At 36.9% G+C, this 13345-nt stretch overlaps 1 protein-coding gene across 1 annotated transcript in view; it reads right to left on the bottom strand.

Annotated features, from left to right (window-relative positions):
• The window catches only part of CADPS2 (calcium dependent secretion activator 2), a 524381-nt gene that overhangs the window by 73853 nt on the left and 437183 nt on the right, over positions 1-13345 (bottom strand). Inside the window, exon 20 of the mRNA XM_007471293.1 lies at positions 11758-11914. Within this exon, the coding sequence (XP_007471355.1) occupies positions 11758-11914 (157 nt within the window). The remainder of the gene's footprint in view (positions 1-11757; positions 11915-13345) is intronic.

Genomic DNA, 13345 nt, shown 5'->3' with positions numbered 1-13345 from the left:
CAGCAGGAGGGTGACTGTGGCCTTGCGAATGTCTACCCTGCTTCATGAACTTTTTAGTTATTTGTGGATTTTCTTCTTAGGCATTTACTTTTTCACATGGGTATTTAAAAAGTCGGCATATCACATGCATTTTTTAGTTGTCCATTAGTCTTCACTGAATTGTGATACAGGACATCCAACCTGAAGCCGTTGCAGAAGTCTAAGCATTTGCACTACCAGGACAGGACTGCTGGACAAGATGCACTTACCTCCACTAAAAGATGGCTGCTTTCTATGCACAGGTCATAGTTTTATTAGAACACAGGTCAGTGCTGTAGACTGAATGTGTCTCTCCCAAATTCATATGTTGAAATCCTAACTCCCAGTATGATGGTATTAGGAGATGGGATCTTTGGGAGGTGATCAGGTCTAGGGCAGAGCCCTCAAGAACAGGATTAGGATCCTTATCAAAGAGACCCCAGAGACATTCCCTTGACCCTTTCACCCTTGAAGATACAGTGAGAAGATGGTTGTCTGTGAGCCAGGAAATCTAGCTCTCCTCAGACACTGAATCTGCTAGTGCTTTGCGTACCGCAAAAGAAACAAAAAAAACACACAAAAAAACAACTCAGTTACAACATGAAAAAGTGAAAAGGTCACCAAAACGATTATATTCAATGAACTGAAAAGTAAACTAAACTCAGGGAACATGATTCCTCCAGCTCTGCTCTTTCTCAAGATTATTTTGGATATTTGGGGTCTTTCTGCAATTTCACTCCTGTGCATATATCCAAAAAAACAAGAACACTAATTCAAAAAGATACATGCACCCTAATGTTCATAGCAGCATTATTTACAATTGCCAAGATAGGAAGCAACCTAAGTGTCCATCAACAGATGAATGGAGAAAGAAGATGTGGTATACATATACAATGGAATACTACTCAGCCATTAAAAAAGAAAGAAAATAAATTTTACCATCTGCAGTAACATGGATGGACTTGGAACGCATTATGCTAAGTGAGATAAGTCAGACAGAGAAAGACAAATACTGTATAATATCACTTATATGTGGAATATAAAAAGTATAATAAACCAGTGAATAAAACAAAAAAGAGCCAGTGGGAAGGGGGAAGGGGACTAAGGGGTATTAACTATTAGGCATAAAATAAGCTCCAAGGATATACTGTACAACACAGGGAATATAGCCAATATTTTACAATAACTATAAATGGAGTATAACCTTTCACAAATTGTGAATCACTATATTGTACACCTGTAACTTATATATTATACATCAACTATATTTCAATCAAAAAGTGAACACTGTGAAAATATTCAATATTCAATTATAATATGCATTGAAAGCTGGATAATTTTACATTGCTATACAGCTAGACTGTGTGCCTAAGCCTTAAGCCTAAGCCTTATATGGCTTACTAATAAAAAGTATAAAGAACCTTAGGCTCTGCATCTTGATAGGTACTGTTAAATACTGTCATTATTTTTAAGTACACCAAAGCCAAAACATACGCTAATGTTAACAAATCATTACCTCTGAAAATAAGCATTCTACCTGATCAGTTCAGATGCTACTTTATTATACACTTAGAGATTAGGTATGTTGGCTATGAAGTCATACTTAGTTTGTTAAAATGAAGCACATAAGGAGAATCACTCTCAGTTATTATTAAATGTTATAATGATTCTGAGACTAAGTAGCAGTTGACTCAAACGTATTTCTAGCAAGAGCTCTCTTATGTAACAAATTATTCTATCTACAAATGAGCACTCTACCTCATCAATTCAAACACTACTTTACTGTATATTTAGAGATTAGATATGTTGGCTATGAAGTCATACTTAGTTTGTTAAAATGAAGCACATAAGGAGAATCACACTCGGTTATTATTAAATGTTATAATGATTCTAAGATTAAGTAGCAGTTGACTCAAATGTATTTCTAGCAAGAGCTCTCTTTTTTGATATCCTTGATAAGCACCGAATTCATTATCTTGTTAAATAAGCCTACTTCCCTTCTCTTATTCTCATCCTAGGAGTGAAAATAGGGATTGTCCACCTGATCAATATACCAGCAACCTGGAAGTTGTACCAGAGGTCTCTCCTTCACTTCCTACCTCCAATCAGTAGTCAAAACCTTCATATTTTATATCCTTATTATCTTTCTAACACTTCTCATCCCTCTCTTCATCACCACTGCTGTTGTCTTAGTTCCAGCCTTCTCATCTCCTGCCTTGGCTAATGCAATAATCTCCTAACTGGTCTTAGGCTCCTAATTTTCCTTCTGCCCATTCATCATCTTAAAATCTCAAGCAGAGGGGCTTGCTAAATGTAAAACAAATAATGTACCTCCCAAAGATTATAATTCTTTAATGGATCCTCCTTAGCATGGAATGAAAGCCTATGAGACATCTAAGAGATGTTTTTTTTTTAAAGATTTATTTATTATTTATTTATTTATTTTTGGCTGCATTGGGTCAGTTGCGGCATGCGGGATCTTCACTGAGGCATGCAGGATCTTTCATTGCGGTGTGTGGGTTTTCTCTTCTCTAGTTGTGGCACACAGGCTCCAGGGCACGTGGGCTCTGTAGTTGTGGCGTGTGGGTTCCAGAGCATGTGGGCTCTGTAGTTTGCAGCACACAGGCTCTAGCTGAGGCGCGTGAGCTCAGTAGTTGTGGCACGCGGGCTTAGTTGCCCCGTAGCATGTGGGATCTTAGTTCCCTGACCAGGGATCAAACCCACGTCCCCTGCATTTTAAGGTGGATTCTTTACCACTGGACCACCAGGGAAGTCCCTATGAGGTGTCTTAATATGACCTCTCTGGCTCTTCTCGTTTGCCTGACCCCCCTACTTCCTGTGGTCCAGCCATAATGATTTTCATGGTTCAGTTCAAGTATATACTTTCCCCTCCAAGTCTTCCTTGAAATGCTTCATTCTGCTGTGTCCCCTTCCCTGATTACTGGTTTCCCATGTTTATTATCCACCCTGCACAGCTTTCTACTGTAGTCCATGTTATACTTCTGTACTCGTTGACATACCTCTTTCTTCCTATGCGTGTGCGAGGTCCTTGGAGAAGGGACCATGTCTGTATTCTTAGTATCCGACAAAGTCCCTGGCTCAGAGCAAGTGTTCAAACGTTTGTTGAATGAATGACTACCTGTATACACTATTAAGATTACTACATAGTTACTACATTATTATTCTGTATAAGAACGTCTGAGGCCTGTGTATCTCTTCATACTTTCTATAAAATATATAGTACTAAATATTTTTATGAGAAATCCTATTTTTAGACCCATATGTCCAAGATCTTACTGCTAAAGATTCTACTGGATATGAATGGTGTCTATTTTATGTCTCTTATTTTATTATTATTCTTTCAGCCATGCCGGGTTTCATGGCTTGTGGGATCTTAGTTCCCTGACCAGGGATCAAACCAGGGTCCCGTCAGTGAAAGCCTGGAATCCTAACCACTGGACCACCAGGGAATTCTATGTCTCTTATTTTAATGAATGTACCAAAGGGAGGATTTTCTCTGTTCAGTCATGACTTGATAGCAAACTATTACATCCTGCAGAATTAGGAGAAAATGGAGATTTCCTGTATTTCCTAAGAATGGTCACAAATATTGAATTCTGGCCAGAAGTTTGCTTACGTTTCAGCAGAGTTTTCCTTTTCATTAAAATAAATCCAATTATAAACCCATGTTCAAACGTTTTAGAAAATTGGCAATTGGTACTATTTCTTTGGTAATCGGGTTCAGGAAAGGCGAGGAAGAATGGAGGGAGAGATGGGATGGAGGGGAGAAAGAGGAAGAGGAAAAATGAGAAGAAATGAAGAGAAAATACACATAGAAAGGGAAAGAAAGAAAAGAGAGAATCCGCTTTCAAAAGGCAAGACTCCTGGAATACAGACGACATTATACTTGTGTATGTAAATGTATGCTCCTTTTCTCAGTTGCCCATATGCCAGTTTGCATCCCATTCCTATCAGACACTGTCAAAAGCCATCTTAATATGTAACCCCAGGCATCAGAATGAGTGCTTCCATCTTCTCCATATGGTTTAATAAGGATAGATTAGGATTTGGGGCTGCCACCTGTCCAAATCAAGCCTTTACAAGGCTCCCATTGCAACAGTTCACTGGAAGAGGCAAGTTCTCAATGTGGCCTCATCCAAGAACGCTTCTGATATTATACCAGAGGTGTGGAAGCAGAAAGAACTGCTCAGAATGAGTCTCAAATAGTGGTTACGAGAACATAAGTGGAGGATTAGCATCTAGTTGGTGGATAAAAATATTTTTTTCCACAAGATTCTATTCTATATCTCCAAATATCACCTTGTCAGAAAATAGTGAAGCATCAATGACATCAAGCCCAACAGTACAATTAGAAATGGCAAAAAGAAAGCAAAAGGCTTAAATAAAAGGTAAACTAGGGGGGCAGATGTGCCCAGTTACTTTGAGCATCCCAATAATTAATAAATTAGTGTTGATTATTTACAGACCCAAAAGAGTCTTACATTTACAAAAGTACTTGTCATAGGCTTTTAATAGTAAGATTTCAACACAGAATTTAAACTACAATCCAATTAATAACGATTACTGAGACAATAACCACTGGATAAATTAAGGATAAGCAGGTAAAAGAGTTCACATACTGTGTTTAGGGTAAAAATAGGCTGTTGACTCCTGAGACCATATAATCCAATTTTATATCTGCATTCCTTCTTCTAATTAGTCAGCATTAGTGGATTACTAGGAAGAATGAATTTCCCCCCTAAAATTCTAATTCTAATTAGGCATTTCAGAAGGGAATAAGTAATTTACGACCAGCAAAAAAAACACAAAAAATACCCAACCACACGAACCACAATAAAAACAATAGATTTTGCCACAAAACAACAATTATTCAAGGGACTACAAGCTGTACCAATCCTTAACAATGCAAGCACCATGGACTAATAAAATTAATAGGTCACTCTCTATGTTGACAAATACATATAATGGGATCCCCATCACAGGAAATATGACTATGGGCTTCAGGAGAAAAGCCCGGAGGACTTCAGCCTAGAACAGCATTATGTAAAAAGAAAACACACACACACAAAGCAAACCAAACTTCCTCCCCACTCAGATCTAGGAATAGCGCCCAGCCAAGAATCTGGCACATTAAGCAGGCACTCAATAAGTATCTGTTTATTGAATAATCCACCCGCTAAAGGAAACTCTGAGAGCATCCTGCTGAGGTTTAAGTAAAATAGAAAACTCTTCAGTTTTTATTCTCCTTTTAACTAAAAATTTGATAAGCAATTTTACATAGTTTGGTAATATTTAATTTATACTATACTGGAATGATAACCACCTAAAACCACACCCAACTCTTCCTTTCCTCTCAAGGCACTTGTTAAAAAATACCTATCTATCTATCTATCTATCTATCTATCTATCTATCTATCTACCTACCTACCTACCTATCTATCTATCTATCTAGAGATAGGAGGTAACAAGGAATGAGAGCACTGATGTTATAATGTTTATTATTTTGGGGGCAACAAATCCAAATCAAACAAAACCAAGTTTAAAACTATAATTAAGAATGTCATAGCACACAGTACACATAACTGAATTACAGTTTTACAATCTGTTGCATTATAGTTAGTACCGCATATATGCCCATATCCTCCACTAGATTATATGCTTTTCAAGGGCAGGAATTGTTTTTTACTCATGTATCTGTAAGTTGACTGGGATTTGGTAAATAGTAGGCATTCAGCCCCTGTTTCTTGCAGAATTAATTCAGGAAAAAAATCAATATAAACATTAAGCAAGGCTTAGGGCAAAAATAAGCGAAGTCTCGTGGTCTAGCAATTCTCATGTTGGATTTTATGAGACTAGTATTAAAGCCAAATGGAAAAGTCTGTAATTTTACTCCAGTTACGTACAACCTTCTGATCTTTGGGATTATGTCCCACAATACCATCCCGGTAATGGGAACAATTGAGTACGGCTGTAACGTGATCAATAGCCCTCAAGTGTGGGGTTCCTGACGTTCGTGGCCTTCAAGAGTTAAAGATGTTTCTGCAAATCTACAGTGAAGAACACTGTTAGAGCATTTTAGATTATTTTCTCTAAGGCACTAATTTCTAAGAAAATATACATATTAAATTTTTTAAATGTCTACATGTAATAAAAAGATACTAGAGCAGTACTGCAGCATTCAATTTAAGAAAAAGCTAGTGACTCCTTGCTTTTTCATTTCTTTTACTATATTAGTCAGTAAAACAAGTTCTGGCACACAATTTTGAATTCAATCAGCTCTTGGGATTGGTGTTAAATACATTTTTGAGTTTTAGTGGTCATTTCATCATTTGTAAAAGAGTTATAAAACTAACCTGGCACACAGCTCTGCTATAATCTAGAAGTCATATCCTTTCTGCATTATTCCTAGTAGATGTATATACGGATATAACTGTAAACACCAATTTGTGAATTTCAGATATACAGCTCATTTAAGCTCTTGAGGTAGAATGACACGCAGGTGCCAGCCCTCCATATTTCAAAGCCTGAAAATTAACCTAATATGCAATATGGTGACCTAACTGTTCTTCATTTGAAAGAAATCTGAAAAATAATCTCTGATACAGCTGAAGTGTGAGAATAACCACCAGGATTTCCACCTCTTCATTTCTTAATGAGTTTTTTGATAATGAGAGGTGACTTTGCCAGTCACTCTGGGCTCTATTATGGCTAATTTGACTCCACTTCACTCTCCTTGTTAATTATTAACACTAGCCTTTTTATCCTCATGAGATCACATTCCAATTTTTCTTTTTTCCATTTTTATGAGCCCATCTTTATGAAGGTGAAAGTCTTGGAGAATAGGTTTTTCACTTAGTGTAGAGCCTGAACATTTATTATTCGTTTAGGTGGACGCTGTGACATTGATTATATAAGCACGGGTGTTCTTAAGGATGGCTTTAATGTGCTAGCAATGTGAAAAGGCTGTTAATTAAAGAAGAAGCATCGTGGTATTTTTCAGCTGGGAATCAGTTCCCAACAGAATGGTCATTTGCCACTTGCTAGCATATCCACAGATTAAAAGGTGACTAGCTCCAAGAGTCTGTCTTTCGGTAGTACTGAAAGAGATGATTTGTGCCATTTGCAGATGGCTTTCATTTGTCAGAAGCAGTCACTTGCCATACGGATTATCGACAGGACAGGACAATTGTGGAAAATAGCACGCAAGGGTAGAATCTATTGGTACCAGCTTCATAGTCATTCAGGATCATTCAACTATCATGCTAATTGCTTCATTATGAAAACATTTATTTTCCCTAATTTTAATACATCTGTTTTTCAAAACTGTTTCCTGAGATACCATTTAAAGTGATTACCCATCTAATTAAGACTTGAGTTGTGGGGAGTGGATCAGGATGTATGGAGGAAGGATGGAGAGGTAAGCGGGAGTTCAGTCTTTTTTTGGACAGAAATGAGGGAGCCGGAGTTTGTTTTCTTCATCAGTCCTTCTCTGGGAGTCAATGGGTGAGCCTGTGAGGGGCGGGAGACTGGGGACAGTTGCTACAATTGTGGTGCAGTTGGTACTCTTCCCTCGAGGAAAACCACGTTTCATCTCCAAGGCTAAGACTTTCCCTAATCACGCCCAACTGTAAGGAAACACACCTACCCCAGACACAGTTCTTTTTTCCCCTCCTTAAAATAGCAACCGAATTCACTTGTCTTGAATCTCTTTCCTCCTCTAATTAGTTCAGTCCCTGGAAATCTCGTCATGGATGTTTTATAAGGTACATGCTAAGACAATACTTTATCTGGTCCTTTCTGCACCCTTTAACCAACCTGATTCCTTTGCCCCCATAATTCAAGGCCCTTATAAACATTTTATGAGGTAAAAATAAAAGTTCAAGGAATCTCCTATCTTCTTTAAAAGTATTATCTTATTTTATAAATGCCCCCAGAATCTGCATTTGTGCCTGTAGACTGAGGTGGGCTGGAGACTAAGTGATCAGGCTCCAACTTGCCGCTGCCTTGGTTTCCTGCCAGCAAGCCCCAGCCCAGGCACCTCGCCTCCTAGGGGTTTAGTTTATTCAGCTGGAAAATGAAGATGTTTGTCTAAGATCCTCTCCGCTCCCCTAAAGATAAACACTTATTTAAAAATATCGAAGCATAAATATTTTAACAAAATAAAGATGGTAAACATCCAGCAGGAACATCTAAATTATTCATTAAAAAAAAAAAACCCAAAACAACTCAGCTATAAATCTTTCAAGGCACAAATAAAGCACAAATTCTAACTAATATTTCTGTTAGAGACGTGTTAGTAATTTTTATTTTGGAAAAGCAGACATAAGTATGTGACATTATTAGTAATAAATCACAACCATTTAAAAATCTCTATATAATTAGTGGTATGCCACGTGTGGGGTAATAGTAAGCACTGTTATCCAGCAAATTATCCCCCTTAACAAGATTGGACATTTTGGAGCAATCTGTTGCTATTTTACCCCTGGCTAGTTAGGGTTTAAATTAATTAGAATTTGGACTATACCTCTAGTTGGGTCAATATGGTAAAAACTGTCAGGCCATGGCAGTGATGTAAGAATCTTTCTTTGGGAGGTGGTGGTAAAAGGACAGAAGTTTTATGTTTTCCTATAAGCTTTCCAAAAGGACAATTTGGGGGCAGCTATAGGTTGACATTTAACATTTGAATTGAATTCACTAAATCACCATCTGAATATTTCAGGAATTTAATGAAACAAACATAATTATTAACAATATTCTTCATTATTATCAAGGGTGATATTAATAGCAAAAAAAAAATTATGTCTTACCAACTACTGAGATATTACTAAGTGGTCTTGGCTTTGGATAGTAACTTGTGAGTTTGAGTTGAAAGTTACTGCATTCTATTTCAATTCCCCAGACCACACTGTTCTCCCAGTACCAAAAGGAAATTACAGCACTGGAGAACTTTTCTATTTACCTCACTACATAGAGGAGCTGTTTTTCTCTGAAATAACTGATGTTTTCTAAAATATGTTAATCACTGCAAAATCAAAGCTTGGATCCAGACTTACCCCCCAAATTGATAACATTCAAAAGAAATCATTAATCAATGCTTCTGTGTGATTGAGTAATGTATACCAAAATGACATAACACAATACTTTATGCATTTAATAGTAGCCAATATTATAAAAATGGTTTAAAACAGGAGAGGAATGTGATATTCTTTTGAATTAAATATTTGGCTAAAAATCACATTTCTGTTATTCTCTTTTTAGTGTTCTTTTTGATATGACTCATAAAATTACACTTGAATGTAAGAGCTCTTCTTCAAAATAAATTTTAAAAGATGTTAATTCACTGGCATTACAGTAGAGGTTCCCCAAGAAAATGTCTAAGAAATCTACAGCATATTTATTTTCCTTATAAATAAATTCTAATATATTGAATAAGTTGAATGATTCATCATCTTTACTATTTCACTGAGGATATTAATAAATACCTTCATCTTTGAACAAACCCCCAAATAAACCTAAATATGGTCAATTCTTGAGCTTTCATGCAAGTGGAGAAGGGCAATGTTAGAAATAATCCTATGTTTTATTTATTCTCATTTAGGGACTAAATGTATAATATTGTACATGTATTTATTTGGGGCAGCAAGTTTATTGATATATATTTGCCGTAAGAGAATATTAAACCTCACTTGTAATTTCGTAGCAGAAAAAATAATGATGATAAGAGACTGGGAAAGAAGGAGGTCATTTGAGGTCTGCTCGCTGGCAGGAGGGAACCAAACTGGAACGTAAAAGCTGTCTGAGGACAATTTGCAGAATAAACGATTCACAGACGGATAACTGTGGGTATAGCAACTCCGGAGAGCAGACATTGTTGTTCAATCTGAACTAGGAATTGTAGCTTAGTTCTTTGGCTTTTTAATAAGACCTTTTGGAAATGAAATTGGATAAGAGAATGAATAAGATGGCTAAAAAAATCAAGACTGAAATTGTAACTGATTGATATCTACAATATTTACCTAGCATTCATTATACATGAGCTATTACCTTCTTTAATCCTCACCACCGATGACACTGTAGGTACTATTATTTCTTTCTTTTATAGATGAAGAACCTAAAGTTTACCGAGGTTAAGCTATTGTCAAAGGTCAAGTAGTGAGCAGCAGAGACAGATGTGAATCTGTCTGGCACCAAAGCCCATGTTATTAATTAGTATAATATGATGCCTCTCTCTCTTATGTAATTAGTATAACATGTTATTAATTAGTATAACAAAGGTTCTTACCCTGGTGTCCCAAATCCAGATGTCCACGGGCAGTCCAATATTACACACAATTTCATATCTACGTAGCTGTTTTTTTCCAGTAAAACAGTTGTAGTTTAATCATAGACTCAAAGGGATGAATAACCAAAGGAAGGTAAGAAATGATAGGCTAGGGTGATGAACAAAATCAAGAGAGTAATTTTTAAAAAAACAAAGATAAATGTCAAAGAAAATGATTTAAATTTAAACCTGGAAATACAGAGCAGTGATATCCTGGAAAGAGAGAAGCAAAGAGATCTGGAGTTTTAAAAGACAGCAAGTGTGAACTGTATCACCAGTGTGACTAAGCTCCTGGGAGAGAGGGCAGCCGTGGGCTGCAGGAAGACAGGGCAGAAGGCAGGCAGCTCTCCTTGGGGCCTGGGTTACCCAGGTAACGTTGTGGGCACTGTGTACTTCTTAGCATCACACTCCAGAGCGATACTGAAAACCGGAGTGAGACCTTCTTAGAGGAAGGTGATAAAAATGGTGATGGGCGTGAAAACGCTATCACATGAGAAAGAGTTAAATGACTGGGAATACTAGCTGGGATAAGAACTTAGGCAACAAAAGAAGGCCATTCCATGGATCCGGCAGAACAAGTCAGAAGCAGAGGTTAGAAAGAGGCAGAGTTCAACCTGGTTTATACTGAGAGCAGTGTAATACAATAGGGAATTAGTGACCCCAAGACCACTGTAAGTGTTGAAGCAAAAGGCTGTCAGTAGAAACCAAACCTGAGTTGAAGGGAAACTCCAAAAAGAATCATCAGAGGAAAGGCCCACAGGAATCTGTATGCTAAGAAATGCCTCCAAAAATCCTGACTGAAAACTACGTTTATACTGGCTGCTAGAAGACCACGTACCAGAATAATTATAAAAGTTATTACTGCATTGGAAAAAAATATCTCAACAGAGAACCTTTACGTTCTCCTCAACTTCTAAATACTGAGAGAGCAAGCAATACCACAGGGCAATATTCCTATCATCTGAAGAACCGAATCTCTTCAGGCAAACAATATTAGCACAGTGTGTATTAGTAGGAGCCTTAACATGGCATGATGTCTAGAATAGTAAGTTTCTAAGGTGTCTTTCAGAGATCTTAAATTCTCAGGTACTTTAGAAATGTTAACCTTTGAAGATTTTCTGATTCACAGGTACACTGAGAAGGTGCCTATGTTGTCAGTGCCTGATGAAGCAGGAGGGTAGAATGAGAGTAACTTTAGAGGCCAGTGGAGCAATGTGAGAGTGTTGCTGGTCCCGCCCAGACCTGGGCCGGATATACCTGGGGAGACTGAGCAAATGTTAACGTTACCCGTGTTGATTCTTGTTGGGTGACTGCTAGAGCTCCGTAAATCCAGACTCACACACACAAAGTTCTCCCCTCCTCCCCATTTCTACCCTAAAGAAAATGCAAGTGCTTACCGTCATTTCTGAGGAAATTATTAAGCAGCTGGAAAAGAGGAAAACTGTCCCAGGAGTCTTGTGGTTGTGCTTCCAGTGCAGTATTCATATCCACTGTGAATAAAGCCCAAAATTTCTCTGCATGCTCTGCCAATAAATCAGGCCACCAGGCAAACGCCTGTAAACAAATAGAGAAATAATGTAAACATACATTACCTGTTAGAAACATACACAAATACTGTAAAAATATGTCATTAAAAGTGAAATTGTAGGACACTATTGTAGAGTATGATACCAAATGTTTTAATATTTCTAGTCACAGAAAAAAGAATTGGAAATAAATATGCCAAAACATTCATAGTAGTTATGTATAAATTATGAGATACAAGGAATTTTTGTTTTGTTATGTATTTTTCAAATGTTCTAAATCAAAAATGCATTTTAAAAAATAAAGCAATAAATGTCATTTTACATTTTAATTCTACATTACATTTCATATTTTATCAATGCCAAATTTGTTTACTATTTAAATACACGTATCTACAAAATTATTTCCCATTTAAAAAAGATTACATTTTATTTGTAGTATTTTTTTATGAATCTAAGGTCTAAAGCTAAAACACACTTCCATAGAGAGGGATTTCCTGACCCTCTAGTGTAAATTATGTCCTCCTAGATAGTCTCTCTGATACCAAGTATTTTCATTTCACAGGACTTAGTACTGTGTCTATGACCACACATATAAATATTCTAATGTCTGCCTCTTAAATTAGACTGTAAACCCCACAGGGGCAAGGCTGTGTGTGTCCTGTTTATTACTTTATACTCCGCTAGGCATTTTTTAATGCCTTTTAGGTAGTAACAATAATCACTTAAAAAAAAATCTCTACTGTTTAGATGGGTGAAAAGAGTATTTACTTTGTAGGAGGTTCTCAAAAATAATGTGGCCTGCCCATGTAACCTGGCAGCAGGCCCACCAGCCAGCCTGCCTATGGATTCTACCAACCAGACCACCTGGAATATCTGGCTGGGCTGACTGGTGAAGGCTTTCCCTGCTGAAGTCAGTCTGTAAAGAAAGGAAGAAGAGACAGTTTCTTCAAATGCACAACACCAATGTAAGATTACCAGATCATGAAGAATCTAGAAATAGGATACCAAACAAAAGAACAAAATAGAGCTCCCACAGACAATCCCAAAGAAATGGAGATCTATAAATTGCCTAAAAACGTTCAAAAATTCTTTTAAAGAAGTTCAGTGAGCTACAAGAGAACAAAGACAGACAACTAAATGAAATCAGGAAAATAATATATGAAAAAAATGAGAAGTTCAATAAAGAGAACCATAAAATGAACCAAATAAATATTCCGGAGCTGAAGAACACAATAACCAAAAACTTTAAAGGACAGCTTCAACAGTAGACTTGATCAAGTGGAAGAAAGAATCAATGAACTTGAAAACAAGTAATTTGAAATCATCTAGTCAGAGGAACAAAAAGAAAGAATGAAAAGGAGTGAAGAAAAGCCTATGAGATTTGTGGTACATCTTCAAGTGCACCAATTTGATATGTATTATCAAATACATATTTCTGGAGTTCCAGAAAGAGAAGGGA

This window comes from Lipotes vexillifer, unplaced genomic scaffold (genome assembly GCF_000442215.2).
Source record: "Lipotes vexillifer unplaced genomic scaffold, Lipotes_vexillifer_v1.1 scaffold618, whole genome shotgun sequence".
Lineage (NCBI taxonomy): Eukaryota > Metazoa > Chordata > Mammalia > Artiodactyla > Lipotidae > Lipotes > Lipotes vexillifer.
Note: the sequence above shows the minus strand (reverse complement) of the source record. Positions and strands in the feature narration are given on the sequence as shown.